This window comes from Engraulis encrasicolus, chromosome 17, assembly GCF_034702125.1.
Source record: "Engraulis encrasicolus isolate BLACKSEA-1 chromosome 17, IST_EnEncr_1.0, whole genome shotgun sequence".
NCBI classification, from domain to species: Eukaryota; Metazoa; Chordata; class Actinopteri; order Clupeiformes; family Engraulidae; genus Engraulis; species Engraulis encrasicolus.
Window position 1 is genome coordinate 34,500,457 of NC_085873.1, and position 19,075 is coordinate 34,519,531.

The 19,075-nt window shown below is 47.0% G+C and overlaps 1 protein-coding gene across 2 annotated transcripts; it reads left to right on the forward strand.

The window, feature by feature from the left end:
* The first annotated feature begins 442 nt into the window (after positions 1-442).
* LOC134466797 (uncharacterized) lies at positions 443-3,817 on the forward strand. 2 transcript variants are annotated; one of them, XM_063220672.1, is made up of 3 exons: positions 443-601; positions 881-935; positions 1,121-3,817. In XM_063220672.1, exon 3 carries the CDS (start codon positions 1,544-1,546, stop codon positions 3,137-3,139), a length of 1,596 nt encoding a protein of 531 aa, XP_063076742.1. In that variant the 5' UTR covers positions 443-601; positions 881-935; positions 1,121-1,543; the 3' UTR covers positions 3,140-3,817. The 2 variants fall into 2 exon arrangements, with proteins under 2 accessions (XP_063076742.1, XP_063076743.1); XM_063220673.1 differs by lacking the exon at positions 881-935 and having other exon boundaries at positions 1,146-3,817.
* The last annotated feature ends 15,258 nt before the right edge of the window (positions 3,818-19,075 follow it).

Here is a 19,075-nt window from a genome sequence, read left to right on the forward strand (position 1 = left end):
GATCTGTATGCAGTGTGTGTGTGACACCAATGAAACACAATTGGTGAGTGAGTCCACTTGGGAAATGAAACACGTTTGTCAAGTTAATCCGTCTTTGTACAGTGTGCAGGTCATGTAGTAGTGTTGAAAGCTTCACTTTTTCAAGTAATTCCATGAATAAATGACCAAAATATTCAGCTAGAAGGGTTTTATGATGACATTTACTCAAAATAACATTTGAAAAATCTAGGTGATAAATCACATTTTCTCAACTTCGGCATTCTGTACATTCTCTTCTTGATAGGAGTCCTTATATAGGAATAATTTCAGTCACAAACAGTGAATCAAAACTGTAGTGCAGTAGAGAACAGATATGTACACGCTTAGGCAAAAAAAAGCACAATCCAAGATTTCCGAAAAAAGTTTGAGGTAGCTTTGTGAATGAAGTAGGCTTTATGTAACAGAGTTAGAAATGTAGTTGGTGAATTTCACTATAAATATTTGGTTCTTCTTATCATACGAGTTGCAGCCACCTGGTGGTGTATTCTTGCAGCTGCAGTAGGTCAGGTCTTTGCACACGAACTATGCTTCCTCCAGCCAGAAAGAGTTTACTTCGCTGGAGGTAAGTTCAGTGGTATAATGCTTCGTGTGTTCATCCATAAATGCAATATTATACATGTGTGCATACAAAGGTTTGCAATTAAAAATGTTGTTGAGAGTAGTACTGCCACATGATTATGAGATCGCAAATGATTTTGCATTAATATTGAAATGGTATTTTGAAGTGATAATTTCTGACCACGCTATGAACCTGCTAGTCAGTTCGCTGCTAGTCTGAACCACGCATTCTTTGTTATCCGTGGGCAGTCAGCTAACTGTATCTTTATCATTTTGTGTACAGATATGAATGTACGACAGCAGCTGCATGATGTTGTGTGCACTTAATGTTTCACCAGGTAGGCTTTGTTTTGCTACTCGATGTCGTTCTCATACTGTTTATTTACTCACCAATGGAATACTGTAATGGAATGTCCCGTTTAATGAGGGAATGTTATCGTAGAATGTTGTCCGTGATAATATGTATGTAAAAGACAATGGCCCCATGTCTCGTGCTGACAATTCACTATACGATCACAAGCAGCCAGAAAGAGTTTACTTCGCTGGAGATATGAATGTACGACAGCAGCTGCATGATGTTGTGTGCACTTAATGTTTCACCAGAATAAATGCGAGTTGGAGCCAACCTTTGTCGCCTTTCCTTGCCTTCGACCTGCCGCCGAATGCGGTCTGTTACACTGGTGCCGTGACGCCGCGAGACAGATCAGCTTGATGCAGATCCTTCCGAGGTGGTGCGTGGACTTCGTGGAGCACGGGATTGTCTGCCTGTGCGATCATTCCGGTCGAGGTTAGGTAGTGGGACTACAGTCGCTCCATTTACTGTCACCTGTTCTGCTTTCTGAGCATAATATTTTTGTTGTTTTGATGATTTGACTTGCATTTTTTTGCATATATTTTTATTTGCCATCTCTTTTTTTTTCTACTTATCTTGAAGACTGCTACTTGTATGATGGATAATATGAGTGACCCCAATGTTGAGTCAGAATTTAAATGCTTTCCTCTTGGGAGAGGTATGGGTGCAGTGAGTGGACATCCACATGTGGGCCGGGTGGCCGGGATGGATATGGGTGCTTCGCCTGTGTTGCCTGCTGGGAATAGGGATTCGGGGCTGGGTACATACCTGGTGGGATCGCCTTTAGAGCAGAGGTCGCAGGGTGGGCCACACCATTCGACACCCAGCGGTGGTGATGTGACATTGCACCAGCTTTCTGATATGATAGCACAACTGGGCTCGCAGATAGGGGAATCTATTGCAGCTAAACTTACATCCAGTGGTGCTACGGGTGGGGTTGGCCTCACAAACACTGAACGTACGGATGACACGCCACATTCTTCACACAATGCTACTGACACACAGGGTGGGGGCACACCTGTTAATGTAGTTGTGCGTACTGATAAGGAACCCATCATTTTCAGGGGTGATGGCACTGACAAATACACAGTCACTGAATGGATAGACCTGATGAAATCCTACTTAAAGAAACAGCAATGTGATGTCACTTCTCAGATAGAGGTTGTAATGGGGAGGTTGATGGGGAAAGCCAGAGATGTAGTCAAAATTGGCCTTAGAAGTAATCCCCCCGCTAATACATCGCCTGATGTTGTATACAGCATACTGACACAGTATTTTAGTCACACATCTTCATGCCTGCCCCTCCAAGACTTCTACTCTACTCTGCCCAGTCAGAGAGAGAGCCCTGTTGATTACTGGATCCGGCTCAATAAAGCGGCGGACGTCGCTGAAGAGGGCCTGAAGCGTCAGAGCAGACCCGCTGGGGATATGGGTGGAGAGATATCCAAAATGTTTGTGAAGCACTGCCCAGATTCAGAGTTTGCCTCTGTGTTCAAATGCAAGCAGATACATGAATGGACACCAGCGGAGATACAAGAGAGGGTCGATGAATACCAGAGGGAGCGGGTGTCTTCAGTGAAAGTGAATGTGCCAAAGACTAATGTGCCACCACTGACTTGCCATGAGGTACACACAGAGATTCACAATGCCTGTGATACAGACATATGCAGTGCTAACCCTCTCTCCCCCCCAGCTCTCTCTCTTGTGGGGGTGTCATCTCTCTCTCCCTCGTCTGCCTTGTATCAGGACCAGCAGCTGTCACTCTCTCCAGGGCCCCAGGCTCACCTGTCATATACGCCCTTGGCCCAACTGCAGCCACCCCAGACCCTCTCCTCATTGCCACAGTATCAGCGACCTCCCTTGCCCTCTGCATTGCCGGCCACACCACTGCAGAGTCGACAGCCTGACAGCACTGTTATGCTCACAGAGATGATGACTATGCTCAGGGAGCTGCTGGACAAAACACAGTCTGGAGATCGGAGGCCTGCTCCAAGCCGTGGTGGTGGTGGTGGGCGAGTACGTAACCGGAGTCAGCCTGCAATGAACTGTCGTGTCTGCAATGATGTAAGCCATACTACTGAGTCCCACTGCCGTTGGGATCGCCTCTGCTTCACATGCTTCAGACCTGACCATACACAACGCACATGCCCCACTAGGCGCTCAGCCCACAGCAACGTACAGGGAAACTAAATGACCTGTGCGTCGAGGGGGGCCGTATGGGTCATGAAGATAACTCCCATGTTAATGATGCTGCTGTTTTATACAAAAATGTTCAAACTTCAAGTGATTCAGAGACTGTCATCATCCAGAATACACAAAAGATCAGGGGCAGTGATAGCCTATTTTACACTCCTGTGGTAGTCTCAGACAAAGTAACCCTTCGTGCTATGATGGACAGTGGCTCTATGGCCTGCTCGCTGAGTACTGAGGCACAAAAGAAACTTGTCAGTTCTGGGGCTGTTGACATGAGCTGTGTGGAAGCGACTGAGGTGGTCTTCGTCGGATGTGGTGGCGTGCGTGTGAAACCTGAGTCCGTGGTGAATCTCAAGATGGTCGTGTATGGATGTGGAGTGTCAGTGCCCGCCTTCGTTGTGGAGAATCAACAGGATGACTTGATCATAGGGTCCAATGTTCTCAGACATTTAATTCGTCGGTTCAAGAATGACACCAGTTACTGGAAGGCCGTGTCGTCATCTGCTTCAGGTGATCCAGAACGTGAACAGTTCCTCTCTCTTCTCGCTGGCCTGGAACGCTGGTCTTGTGGTGAGGTGCCAGACAAGGTCGGCACAGTGAGGTGCAACAGAGCGGTCACACTGCCGGCTGGCGGTGAATTCCTCGTGTGGGGCACTCTCCCGAAAAATGTCAGGATATCTCCTGGCTGCACTGTCATGACCGAACCAACCAACGTCCTCTCGCTCGGCTCCCAGGGGTGTTATGGTTGCCAGAGTCATAACGCCTCTGTGGGGTGACAGATGGGTGCCCCTCAAGATCCTGAACACCTCAGATGGTCCTGTCACGCTACGGAGGAATGCAAAGCTCGCTGATGTTCACACCTGTCTAGCACTGGAGGACATGGAGGTTCCAGAGCTTATGTCTATGCACCAGGCCACAGCTGCTGGACCTGCTGAAGCGCCACCTGGGATGGCGAGCGCGGAGACTGTACGGGAGAGACTGGAACGTATTGGCCTGGGCAACCTGGACATTGAGTCGTGTGATGTGTCTACAGAATGGCGTATGAAGCTGGCTGATCTTGTTATGAAGTATGAAGATGTGTTCTCCCGCCATCATCTGGACTGTGGTGAGGCCAAGGAGTTTGTGCACCGTATTCGCCTTACTGACGACAGGCCGTTCCGCCTTCCCTACCGCCGTGTGCCTCCAGCTGAATACCAAAAGCTCCGCCAGGTCCTCAACGAGATGGAGGAAAAGGAAATAATAAGAAAGTCTGCAAGTGAGTTTGCCTCGCCTCTTGTCCTTGTGTGGAAGAAAAACGGTGACCTGCGGGTGTGCACAGACTTTAGATGGCTCAACAAACGAACATTGAAAGATGCGCACCCCCTTCCACATCAGGCTGATTGCTTGGCCGCCCTCGGTGGGAATGCATTCTTCAGTACAATGGATCTCACCTCTGGCTTTTACAATATGCCGTTACATGAAGAAGACCGTAAATACTCTGCGTTCACGACACCCATGGGCCTGTATGAGTATAACCGGCTTCCTCAGGGCCTCTGTAACAGCCCCGCCAGTTTCATGAGGATGATGACCAGCATATTCGGTGACCAGAACTTTCTTAGCCTGCTTTGCTATTTGGACGACTTGCTGGTCTTTGCCCCGACTGAGGCACTGGCTCTTGAGAGGCTAGAGCTGGTGTTCAGTCGTCTCCGCCTGCACAACTTGAAGCTGGCCCCAAAGAAATGCTGGCTGCTCAGGAGATCTGTTAAGTTTCTGGGGCACATCATTGATGAGTCCGGTGTGTCTACTGACCCTGCAAAAGTGGAGGCGGTGAGCAAAATGACTGCTGCAGACTTGATGGAGCCTGACAAAGCTACTCCGTCTCAGTCCCGTGTCAGATCCTTTTTGGGCATGGTGAACTACTACCAGCACTTTGTTCACAATTACTCAACCATAGCAAAGCCCCTTTTTGATCTCCTGGCTGGCCAGAAACAGAAGCGGAAGGGCAGACCATGCGCAAGGCGCAAGGCGCCATCCAGGAAGTTGACACCAAATGACTGGACACCAGATCACCAACAGGCTTTTGAGGACCTGAAAACAGCCTTGGTGACTTCTGTTGTCTTGGCACACCCAGACTTCTCACGCCCCTTTGTATTGTCCACTGATGCTTCACTGGATGGCCTAGGAGCTGTGCTTGGCCAAGTACAAGAAGGTGACAGTGTGGCACGGCCAGTGGCTTTTGCCAGTAAGTCTCTCTCACGAGCCCAAAGGAAGTACCCCGCTCATCGCCTCGAATTTCTTGCATTGAAGTGGTCCATATGTGAAAAGTTCAGCCATTGGCTGAAGGGTCATACATTCACTGTTTGGACTGATAATAACCCCCTGACACACATTATGACCAAACCACGTCTTGACGCCTGCGAGCAGCGGTGGGTGGCGAAGTTGGCCGCTTACACGTTTGATATCAAATACATCCCTGGCCCAAAGAACACGGTAGCTGATGCACTGAGTCGTCCACCGTTTGCGGGTCCAGCTGTGGGTCAAAAGCTACTGCACCACCGCTACAGTGAACTTGTCTCAAGGGCAGTGCCTGTCTCCTCTGATTCTGTCCAAGAGGCCTTCAGGCAATCGAATGTCACACAAACAAACTTTGGCAGTGTTGGAGAGGCAGAGTCTTGTGCGTCTGAGCATACCAGAATACAGCCACTCTCCAGGGAGGAGGTCTCAGCCATCCTTGAGACACATGGGAGTCTATGGGAGTCCAGTGCCAGATTGCGAGCCGTAAATGCCCTTCAGCAACTCCCACAGCTGGTTCCACCCGATGAAGAGCCCCTGCCTGCATTCTCAGAGAGAGAGCTGCGTGAGGGACAGTTGAGCGATCCCGTCCTGTCCAGGGTGTTGTATTTTGTGGAGCGTGGCCGACGCCCTTCCAGGAGAGAGAAGGCTCTGGAGTCTGTCATGGTGATCAGATACTTGAAGCACTGGGAGAAACTGACCACTCGTAATGGTGTGCTCTATAGAGTGTCCAAGGACCAAAAGTCGCACAGGAAGAGATTTCAGTTTGTTGTTCCAGAATCATTCCTTCCTGAGGTGCTGAAAGGCATTCACGACAATGCTGGTCATCAGGGGCAGTTCAGGAGCGTCAGCCTAGCTCGCCAAAGATTCTTCTGGCCCCATATAGACCAGGATGTGAAGGAGTACGCCCGCAAGTGCCCAAGGTGCGTCATCAGCAAGTCAGCTGATCCCGATGGAAGAGCGCCCCTCGAGAGTATAAAGACCTCTTCACCACTAGAAATAGTGTGCATTGACTTTTGGTCAGCCGAGGACTCGAACAATAAGTCTGTCGATGTGCTAGTAGTCACAGACCACTTCACCAGGCTAGCACAGGCCTTTCCATGTCGAGATCAGTCAGCCAAACAAGTGGCAAAGCAACTCTGGGAAAAGTACTTCTGCATCTTTGGATTTCCAGAGAGAATCCACTCAGACCAAGGCGCCTCATTTGAGAGCCAACTGATCAGTGAACTACTGAAGGTGGCCGGTGTGAGAAAGTCTCGGACCACGCCATACCACCCGATGGGCAATGGTAGCGTGGAGCGTTTCAACAGGACATTGGGCAACATGATACGTGCACTCTCGCCTGAGGCTAAGCAGAATTGGCCAAGACACCTTCAGACTCTCACCTTCATGTACAACTGTACAGTGCATGAGACCACAGGCTATGCCCCCTTTTTCCTCATGTATGGTAGAGTTCCGCGCCTGCCTGTTGATATCCTTTTCAAGAATGTCCTGTGTGATCCAGAAATCAGCAGTTACGATCACTATGTTGTGTCCCTGACCAAAGATCTTCAAGAGGCCATGGCTATCGCTCTGGAACATGTCAATAAGGAGCAATATCGTCAGGCTGAGCTTTACAATCGACGAGCGAAAGGGAAGCAGATTGCTGTTGGTGACAGAGTGCTGGTGTCAAACAAACGAGAGAGAGGGAAACGGAAGACGGCTGACCGATGGGAGTCCACGATTTACACGGTCGTAGACATCAACCCCTCTACACACACCTATCAGATTCAGGCTCCCGAGACAGGAGCAGTGAGAGTCGTGCACCGCAACCTACTGATGCCTGTAAACTTCTTGCCAATTGAAATGGATAGCACCTCTAGTTGCACTTTCGTGACATCCAGTGGGGCGGATTCCAGTGAAGCAGAAGGAGTGAGGTCCATGGCGGGAGACAACGCTGCTAGTATCAGGACTCAAGAGTGGGTTGACACCCTGACAACAGTGGATGTGGATGACCGTCAAGGTGACTGCCCTCCTGCAGAAGCCCCACCTGAGGATGTTCTGAGTATGAGTGAGTCTGGGCATATAGGCAACGTACATACAGACACGCACACGGAACGGAGTTTCACACACGGTTCCTTACACGGCTCTCCAACTGAAACAGGGGACACACGTACACACACTGGAGTCCACACTGATGACACCTGTAGTGTGCTCCCCACCTCTCCTGGGTCTAGCACCGTACACACAGTTAGGACTCGGGTAGGACGAGTAGTGAAGCCAGTTAACCGTCTGTTATATCAGATGTCCAAGCAGGATGTAGTTAGTGATGTCAGTCAACTTCTTGAAAGCTTCTCTCAGTCCATGTTTCAGTTTTTGCACTAACATTACACCACACAGACACCCACATCTTCCTTTTATGTGGCATCCCAGTGATTTTGGGTTAGCGGGAGCGGTACTGAATTATTGATTGTATGTGCGTAAGCATGGTCTGTGTGGGGTGTAGACGGCACCCTGCCTCTGGAGGTCGATAATGAGACCTCATCCTTTAATGGATACTTGTTAGTCAGATATGTGACCATGTTTTGTTTTTTTTCCTTTTCTCTCTACTGACGTTAATATTTTAGCGAAATTCAGTGGGGGTGGGTGTAACAGAGTTAGAAATGTAGTTGGTGAATTTCACTATAAATATTTGGTTCTTCTTATCATACGAGTTGCAGCCACCTGGTGGTGTATTCTTGCAGCTGCAGTAGGTCAGGTCTTTGCACACGAACTATGCTTCCTCCAGCCAGAAAGAGTTTACTTCGCTGGAGGTAAGTTCAGTGGTATAATGCTTCGTGTGTTCATCCATAAATGCAATATTATACATGTGTGCATACAAAGGTTTGCAATTAAAAATGTTGTTGAGAGTAGTACTGCCACATGATTATGAGATCGCAAATGATTTTGCATTAATATTGAAATGGTATTTTGAAGTGATAATTTCTGACCACGCTATGAACCTGCTAGTCAGTTCGCTGCTAGTCTGAACCACGCATTCTTTGTTATCCGTGGGCAGTCAGCTAACTGTATCTTTATCATTTTGTGTACAGATATGAATGTACGACAGCAGCTGCATGATGTTGTGTGCACTTAATGTTTCACCAGGTAGGCTTTGTTTTGCTACTCGATGTCGTTCTCATACTGTTTATTTACTCACCAATGGAATACTGTAATGGAATGTCCCGTTTAATGAGGGAATGTTATCGTAGAATGTTGTCCGTGATAATATGTATGTAAAAGACAATGGCCCCATGTCTCGTGCTGACAATTCACTATACGATCACAAGCAGCCAGAAAGAGTTTACTTCGCTGGAGATATGAATGTACGACAGCAGCTGCATGATGTTGTGTGCACTTAATGTTTCACCAGAATAAATGCGAGTTGGAGCCAACCTTTGTCGCCTTTCCTTGCCTTCGACCTGCCGCCGAATGCGGTCTGTTACATTTATCAGAAAAATATACAATAACCACATGTCTATGATGATACATGACATTGTGGAACCAAGACACACTGAGATATTGTTCAATGGACCTGGGGTCCGTTTCTCGATTATTGACGTTGCTAACCGTCTTAAGACCGTCTTAAGACCGTCTTACCGTTCCCTTGGATTTAGTGGTGAGCGTCGCTGTCGAGAGAGAGTTGAGTCGCTCGTACGAAGGACTTTGCTAACGACGATAGCAAAGACGCTTTCGAGAAACGGACCCCTGGACTGCATTGTGTATGCATCTAATTCACCTGACCAAAACAAGTCAGTCAGTCAGATCAAATTAAGTGCAAAGGCGGCAAAGGGGACCGTTGTCTTGGGCCCAGGGATGGTAATTAAAGGCTCACAGCAAGCATATTGAGGGCCTTAAAGTGATATTGTCCCATTTTTGGAAATAAGCTCATATTGCACCTCCCCTTGAGTTAAATAATTGAGTTTTACCTTTCTCCTGTACTTTCAACCGTTCTCTGAGGTGTAATATGAGCTTATTTCCAAAAATGGGACAGTATCGCCTTAAGCCAGAAATGCTGTGGTGCCTTTTTAGTCCCGGACCAACTCTGTACCTCAGCGTCAGCAACAACCTGAGCGTTCTTCACAAGTCTTCCAGCAAGCGCTCCCTGAAAACTATTTGGTAATCCTATATAGACTCTGACAGTCTTTTGGCAGGACACGGAGTGAAGCTTACGTAACCTATTGTACCAGCTGCATTACCTACAAGACGTAGCAGCTCAAGTAGCAGCTCAAGTCACGAGCATTACCTGGTTAATTGCCCTTAAACTGTTCACCTCCTCTCAAATTCAACTTTGTTAAATATGCGATGTAATCATCTGATTATCGGAAAAAACATCTGATTGATTGATATTGTCTGAGATTGATGTTTTCTTCAATGTCACTCTTTCTTGGGTTTCCATAGAAAGGCAGCGGTCTCAGAACAGAGGCACATTAACAAAAAAATGTTATGCTTTTTAAAACTTGTGGCTCAGAATGTTTCACCAACATCACAGACGGACTCAGTAACTAAGTCACTGACACTGACTGACTGACTGGCATTGAGTTAAGAGTAATTTATGTATTTAAATATGGGAAAATACACAAACAAAAAAAAGCACATTTGAGAATAAATTATTGTGTGACCATAGCCATGTACAAGTTGAAGTATCTGCTATCAATAATTGACTTTTCACATCTGTGTGCAACTGAAGAAACCTCTATCACCGCGCGAATAGACCAGGCGCGATGCGATTCAAGCCACAGAGTGCAGCAGCAAGCGATACAAGCGATTGAAGAGACTAGAGTATGTCCGTACAGGCAGAAGGCAAAGCATTCAAGCATTCCCATTGGCTGTGGTCACTGACATCTATACAACCATTGGCTGTCGCGGCTTGTCGCCGAACCGCGTCATTGAAAGTTGAAAGGAATTCAACTTCAAACTGTCGCGCTCGTCGCGCAAATCGCTCTAGTCTCCAGAATCGCTTTTGTCGCGCGACTCAATACAAAGTCAATTACTTCCGTCGCTCGCCTCGCTCTTGTTGTGGTAGGTGTATTTCTGCAGTAAGTCTGCCTTGATTGGAGACTAGAGGGCCTTTGAAATGGAGAGTGGAGTTACTTGGAAATAGGGCTGGGACGATTAATCGTCTAATCGTGACTAATCGACTATAAAAATTAGTCGACAAGAATTTTTATAGTCGACTAATTGTTTCATTTAATTCAATTCTTTTTTACTTACTTTTCTAATGCTTTATTACTTTATTGAAACCTAAAATTGCCCAGCATGTATGAATTGGACGTTGTGTCTCGGAGTAAATAAGCTACTATCCTGATTTAAAGCTCATTGAGAGCTCAGGGACCTAATTTTAACGGTTTCTTTCTTTTTTTCCCAATTTCCTTTAAGATTAAAGTGCTAGAGTACTTGAAAAATTAATCGTTTGACTAATCGACTATTCGAAAAAAATAGTTTATAGATTAATCGGGAGAAAAATAATCGTTTAGGACAGCCCTACTTTGAAACCACACACCACACACGCACATTTACACATTCACACACCCATATTCAAATACATGTTAGGGGATGAGCCCATATTATTGCAGTGAAATACTCAATATACAAATGCACAGGCTTAAATGGTAATCATGCATAGATCAACCTAATGGTCCATTTTCCCCTTCCAAATTAATCCGCATTGACAGACAGACAGACAGACAGACAGACAGACAGACAGACAGACAGACAGAAAGACACACACACACACACACACACACACACACACACACACACACACACACACACACACACACACACACACACACACACACACACACACACACACACACACACACACACCTGAACACCAACTAATCATCAAAGGGTCCCCCATGGTGTTGGCTCTGGAACAGCATCCTGGTTGCCGTAGCAACATATTGAGTCCGTCTCTCTTCATCGCTTTCTTCCTTCCTTCCTTCTTCTCCACCTCTTGACCTCTGACCTCTTCATGACTTTTCACCTTTTGCCCAGTGGCTGGCGTCATGACTACTGCAGCTGTCATAGTCAATGCTGCGGCCTCTTTGATGTGCAACTTCAGGTGTTTTTAGATGGCTACTACACACACACCTACACTTACACAGACACACACACACACACACACACACACACACACACACACACACACACACACACACACACACACGCACACACGCACACACACACACACACCCCAACTACAGTCATCCTCAGTCCCCCAAGGTGTTTGGTCTGGCACAGCATCCTAGTCCGCCGCCCCTTTTTTTCTTTTTCTTCCCGTTCATCTTGATTTCTTCTTCTTCTTCTTCTACCTCATCACACGGCTCACTGCCGTCTTGCTGCTGCAGCGCCGCGTCTAGCTCCGCCTCTTGACCTCTGCCCTCCTCATGACCCTCCACCTCTCCCTCTGTGTGATCTCCGGTGGTGGGTGGTGGTGTCATGGCTGACGCCATAGTAGTGTTGGCCGTGGAACAGCATCCTGGCATCTTCAGTCCGCCGCCTTTCTTTTTCCTCTTTTTCTTTCTTTTGTTCATCTTCATTTCTTCTTCTTCTTCCCCTACCTCGCTCTGTAGCTCCGCCTCTAGCTCCGCCTCTTGAGCTCTGCCCTCCTCCTCGTGACCTTTGACCTCTTCCCCAGTGGCAGGTGTCATGGCCGCCGCGTTCGTCGTAGTGGTCGCTCCTGCGGTGTCTCTGATGAAGGAATGAATTAATTTATTTATTTGTCTATTTTGATGAAAAAACAAGGTACAGCAACTGGAATCATACATTAAAGGTACACTGTGCAGGTTAAAAAATAAATGGTCAAAAAAGGTACTGCAACTATGCTGCTCATTGAAACTGGGTTGCCTATTGCCAAATTTGATCTTTTCGTGAAAGTTTATTAAGTAAACTATTATAGCCCAAGTACAGTCATTTTTGCAGCTAAAAATGCCTATTTCTGGAAATTCAAAATGGCGGACCATGGAAAAGAACCCCCTTTGAAAAGTGCAATTTTCCCAGTCATAATGAATACTTAGAATTTGATGGTTTCAGGTTTCAGGTTTCAGGTTTATTTATTTAAAAAGGGACAGCATATATTACCAGCATTTAAACAAAAATGCTAAATACACAAGATTATAGCCATGAGGCTAATTTCCATCTTTTGTCCCTTGACAGGTTTGATGTTCCTTAAAAAAAACAAGGTTAAAACAAAACTAAAAATACACAGTTATAGTACACAGTTGTAAAATTATAGTCAAAGATATGTCACACAGTTTAAAAAATAAATAATACAAAATACAGTTACAAGATAAAATACCCAAATAAGTTAAAGAACAGCTGCCAGTAGTAGCCTAACTATGGGAAATTATGTTGACAGCATTGAGAATCTAATAACCACAATTTTAACTGTTTGCTGAATGAGTGGTGGTGGTAAGTGTTCATGAAAAAGGTAACATTAGTGAATGGGTAGCATGAATCCTGGAAATAAACAACTAAAAACCTTACGCAGTGTACCTTTAAACGAAATAAATAGACACGAAAAAGCCCTATGGCTTATTTCCATTGTGGTCCCAGACGTAGGCGTAGCCATGGGTGGGCCTGGATGGGCCTGGGCCCACTCACTTGACATCCAGGCCCGCCCCATTCACACTTGACAGTCAACTGTTGCCTCATTGAACTATAATTAATGGCATAGCACTGAGCAATAATTAATCATTTTGTCAAAAGTCTGGTTCATCTTCTGTGATTTCTATGATTTCAATTTCAAAGTATCATTTGAGCACGGTATTATAATATCTACCTACATGCTTTCGGGTTGGGCCCGCCCGATTTTTTCTGGGCCCACCTGTTTTATTATTTCTGCCTACGCCCCTGCTGGTAGGAAACAAGGGCATATGGGAGCATTCTTACATACGTACATATGCTCATACATACTACATGATACCAACATAGATACAGTACAGTACATATTAATACCAGCATTCATTCAAAACACATAGAAAAAGCAATACATTAAAATGGTTCTGAACACACCTAATATTGACACTGTCTAGTTTTGTTGTTTTTAACCACTTTTTAAAGTTTTGCTTGAAACTGTCTAAATCAGTGGTTCCCAAACTTTTTTAATGGGGACCCCCTTTTGTACTGGAGAATATTTTCTCAGCTCAGGGGATTTTTGGTAACACTTTATTTTAGGGATACATCTATTAGCACTAATACATACAATGTGCCTGTATAAGTAACTTGTAAGGCATGTACAAAGCAAAATCAAACATTTGTTAAGCATGTATTCGCAAATGTCTTATTCATGCACAATAAGGGATTTATTACCAATTTAACCTTAGTAAGGACTCTACTCTACTCTACTCTACTCTACTCTACTCTACTCTACTCTACTCTACCGTACTCTGCTTTACTCTACCCTACTCTGCTCTACTCTACTCTACTCTACTCTACTCTACTCCACTCCAGTGTGTGAACTACATATTGTTTTGAGTGGGCCAGGTAACTCTACTCTACTCTACAGTACTCTACTCCACTCCACTCCACTCTACTCTACTCTACTCTACTCTACTCTACTCTACTCTACTCTACTCTACTCTACTCTACTCTACTCTACTCCACTCCACTCCACTCCACTCCACTGACTCTAAGGTACTTATTGTTTTGAGTGGGCCAGGTAACTCCACTCCACTCCACTCGCTACTTATTGTTTTGAGTGGGCCAGGTAACTAACCTGATGTGCAGCTGCAGGTGTCTCTGGATGGCCTGTCCCAGCTCCTCGGGGTCCACGGACGCCCCGTACACCTCCCACGTCATGCCGTCCTCGTCCCACTCCACCTCCCTCGTCGCGGGGGCCCGCGCTGGGGCTGGGGTCGAGGCGGGGGCCCGCGCTGGGGCTGGGGTCGAGGCGGGGGCCCGCGCTGGGGCTGGGGTCGAGGCGGGGGCCCGCGCTGGGGCTGGGGTCGAGGCGGGGGGCCGGCCTGGGGCTGGGGTCGTGGTCGGGACAGGGGCCAGGGACCTCTCTAATTGGTCACCAAAACCCAAACCCAAACCCGAAGCTGAGGCTGGAACTCTGCCGATGTGGGCGTCGTCACAGTCCACCTGTGGTGGTGGTGGTGGTGGTAGCTCACCCCCAGTCTCTGCAGTAACAATATAATACATTAGATTAGTTTACATTAGTTTACATGCCGATTAGATCAATACAAGATAGCAGATTTACTAAAAAGAGAGATAGAGAGAGAGAGAGAGAGAGAGAGCGAGAGAGAGAGAGAGAGCGAGAGAGAGAGAGAGATTTCATTTGTTATTGTTTTACTTGATTTGTAATTTTAATGCAACTGAAATTTTTATTTTGTAAGTTGTGCTGCCACTTGACCAGGATGCCCTTGTAAAAGAGAATTGTAATCTCAATGGGTAAATTTTCCTGGTAAAATAAAGGTTAAATGAAGTTTAAAAAAAACACAGACACACATACAAAAACAAACAGAGAGAGACAGAAAGATGTGTGACATTGGTCTGCCTGGCTCTCACCCCTGCTCTCACCATCCCACTCTCTACTGCCCCTGCTGCATGGGGGTGGAAGGGGCCATGACAGTGACGGAGGCGTGGTTTTGGTGAAGATGGCGGCTCCGGGTCCGGCTTCAGCTTCGGCTCCGGCTCCGGCTCCGGCTCCGGCTCCGGCTCCGGCTCCAGCTCCGGCTCCAGCTCCGGCTCCAGACGGCGACTCTGGACGAGAGCACCCTGGACTGGTCTGCACCCCGACGTCATGGAGCTCAACGCCGGGGGAGGTCATGGTGCCCATGTCCCTGACTGCCCGTGCAGGCACCATCTCCGTCGGCCTCAATGGCCACACATTGGGAGCAAAGGTGGATGGCACTTGAGGTGGTGGTGGTGGTGGTGGTGTCAACAAATATTCTCTATAGTATAGTTCTTTATCAGCTGCCATTGGTGATATCACCATGGAGCTGTATGCACTAGGTGACTGGGAAGTGGATAATGATGGCAGTGGTGCCAAAGACTGTCTATGGTGTAGCTCTTTATCAATTATTTCAGGTGGCACTTCCATGCGGCTGTATGCACGAGGTAAGAAGCTGGATAGCAGTGGTGCCAAAGACTGTCTATGGTGTAGCTCTTTATCAATTATTTCAGGTGGCACTTCCATGCGGCTGTATGCACGAGGTAAGAAGCTGGATAGTGGTGGCAGCGGTGCCAAAGACTGTCTATGGTGTAGTTCTTTATCAATTATTTCAGGTGGCACTTCCATGCGGCCGTATGCACGAGGTGAGAAGCTGGATAAGGTTGCAGGAGTGTGGCGATGGGGGGAAACGTGGTGGTGGTTGTTGTCCGGGTTCGACTTGCCTGGGGAGGAATCTGGAGAGGGGGTGAAGCCTATAGAGCCTCCCAGTGACGGTGACCTTTGACCTTGGTCGCTATGGTGACTCCATGTCCGGCGCGGCTGGCCACCATGGCCGCTACGTGCCGCAGAGTTAGCTTTAACGCTAACGTTCGGGCAGGGGAGAGTTAGCGTCACAGGGTCGACCTGCGAGTCGTAGCCGTCCGCGCAGCTCGTTCTGCTGCCTCGTCCCAGTTGCGGGGAATGTAACAACACGGAGGTCGCCGGCACCTGTCCCCCCGCAACCATCTTGGGGCTTCGTCGGCACGCCATACCAGTCACCTGGTACTGCAGTGTGTCCGAAGTGGTAGTAGTCCTGTCTACCTTGTTCACGGCATCATGTCCCTTCAAACTGCATCTATTCAGGCACTCTTGCCCATCCCTATGCACCTGACCCAACTGGATGCCTGTACGAGGCGGATAACCTTGTCCCAGCTGCACGTTCGTATCGTAGGTGTTGTCCTGTCCATCCCTAAGTGCCTCTCCTAACTGGACGTCCGTACGGTACGGATATTCTTGCCCATCGCCATATCCATGTCCGAACTGGATGTTCGTATGGTAAATGTTGTCTTTTCCATCCTCTCCCGACTGGACGTCCGCACATGGGTGGCCAGGTGACAGCCCATACTCATGCCCCTCTCCAACCTCTCCTCCAAGCCCCACGTGATTACTCCCGTCTGGGTCTGAAGGTGGCTGCTGCATTGGCCCACCGGTGTAGGAGTCCTCGTACATGCCCCAGGGCCGTTGCTGCTGCTGCTGCTGCTGCCGACAGCCATCCTCTCTCCAGATCACCGTGTCCATGCTGCCGCTCCCTGCACTGCCCACGCTACTCCTGCTCCTGCAGAGTGAGAAAAAAAAACGGATATAAAAACACTCGGTAACACTTTATTTTAGGGATACATCTATTAGCACTAATACATACAATGTTCCTGTATAAGTAACTTGTAAGGCATGTACAAAGCAAAATCAAACATTTGTTAGTCATGTATTCGCAAATGTCTAGTTCATGCACAATGAGGGATTTATTACCAATTTAACCTTAGCAAGGACCTAGTAGGCCTTAGCATTTGCTTAGTACATGCATTACAAGGTACTTATGCAGGAATTAACATTGTATGTAGTAGTGCTAATAGATGTATCCCTAAAATAAAGTGTTGCCAAACACTCATATAAATCCAAAATTGAGTACTTGCAACATTGGGAAAAGTGGAATTCACTCTAACACGGAGTAACAATTCAGGGTGAAATTCTGAGTCATTTCATTTCCACACTATATTGTGTGTGAACCCTGAAAATGTAACTGACCAAGGAATAAAATTACCAAAGTTTTTGTGTGGGACTCAATTCCACTCTTAAAACGTTTTATTTTACTTCATTTTTAGAGGTATTTTCAACTGTGTGCACCTGCTACTGTTCCCACTCTGGAGGGCCCCAGAGGAGGCCCTGGACAGGAAACGGAACCTAGAATAGAATAGAATAGAATAAGAATAGAATAGAATAGAGTAGAATAGAATAGAATAGAATAGAATAGAATAGAATAGAATAGAATAGAATAGAATAGAATAGAATAGAATAAGATATAGAACAGAACAGAACAGATTTAAGGCAGGATACAACATTGCAGTGCTGTATATATATTTATGACCGATCTACTTCACAGGGTATTAGTTGCAGTCCCTAGAATAATGTGAGGGTTACAGTAGGTGCCTTGTTCAAGGGCACTTCAGGAATGCATGGAAGTGTAGGGAGAGGTAGGGGGAGAGGGGGATTCGAAACATGCAACCCTCCGATATTGGGGCAGTCGCTGCCTAATCGACAGGAAAGTGGACAGAAGTTCAGAGGGTTGCAGGTTCAAATCTCACCCTTACTTCTCACTACAACCTTTCATCTCACTATTGATTGCACTAACATTGCAGTGATTGAACTCACATCGATTAATTGATAGCACTCAGTGCAGACATTGAAGGGATATACTGTACATTAATTTAATTTTAAAGGGCTACTCAACCTGGTGGTGGAATAGGCAGAGGAGGCATACGCGCCACCAACAGGGTCGTTGGAGTTGGACACGGAACTGGACCCACCACCAAGGCCGTCACCCAGACCCAGACCCAGACCCAGACCACCGGTACCGCTGGGCCTGTGGGCGCTGGAGCTCTTGCGGATGTCGGGCCGCATCCGGGTCAGCTCCGTGCGCTGCGGCGGGCCCGTCAGCATGTCCGTGGAGCTCTTGGATAAGGAGATGATGGGATGAAGGTCACGCTCGTCATTGTCCTCGTTATCGCAGCCGGTGGTGACGCCACCTTTGGTACTCTCTGTGCATGTCCCTGTCCCTGCGTATAATAATAATAATAATAATAATAATACTTTTGTTTTTTAGCGCCTTTCAAGATACCCAAGGACACTTTACAATCAAAACAGATAGATAACAGTTAAATAAAAGAATAATTAAAATGCAAAATAAAACAGAAATATATATATTGTTTTTTATTAAAATAAGGGAAAAAAGGAGAATATATTTGAAAAAATAAATAAATAAATAAACTAATAATTAAAGTACGTGGAAGTATGTCCCACCAGAGCAACTGTCGTCCTGTCCGGTGATGATGACAGGTGGGGGAGGGGGGAGGTTGGGGGTGCTGAGGTTACCCTCTGTCATGGTAACCTGGAAATAGAGTCCATTAAAACAATGTAACTGTATGATAATAGGCCTACTTCTAATTTCTCTCTCTCCTGGGCAATTAGCTTGGGAAATTACACACACACAGGCGCACGCCCACACACACACACACACACACACACACACACACACACACACACACACACACACACACACACACACACAGACACACACACACACAGACACACACACACACACACAGCACACACACACACACACACACACACACACACACACACACACACACACACACACACACACACACACACAAAGAGACTGGATGTTTTTATCAAGCCCTTGTTTAACTTTGCTTGTATTTATTCTGCTGTCAGTTTTTGGGTGTGTCTGACCCTCCCACTCTACCTACAAACAACATCCCAACATACCCACCCACATTCAAGCTAAAGGAACACACACTGGCAAGTACTTCAAGCCCCCCTGCAAGCTAATAAGAATGCCCCCCCCCCCCCAAAAAAAAGGGCCTAATATCATGTGGAGGGGGGCCCATTTCTTCAAGTCAAGGGCCCATGTGGGCCCCCCGCCTCATACGGGGCCCCTGCCTCACGGGGGCTGCGGGGGTATACTT

What these genes read in the sequence shown, in the direction of transcription:
- LOC134466797 (XM_063220672.1), top strand. Translation starts at nt 1,544, where the DNA reads ATGATGGATAATATGAGTGACCCCAATGTTGAGTCAGAATTTAAATGC.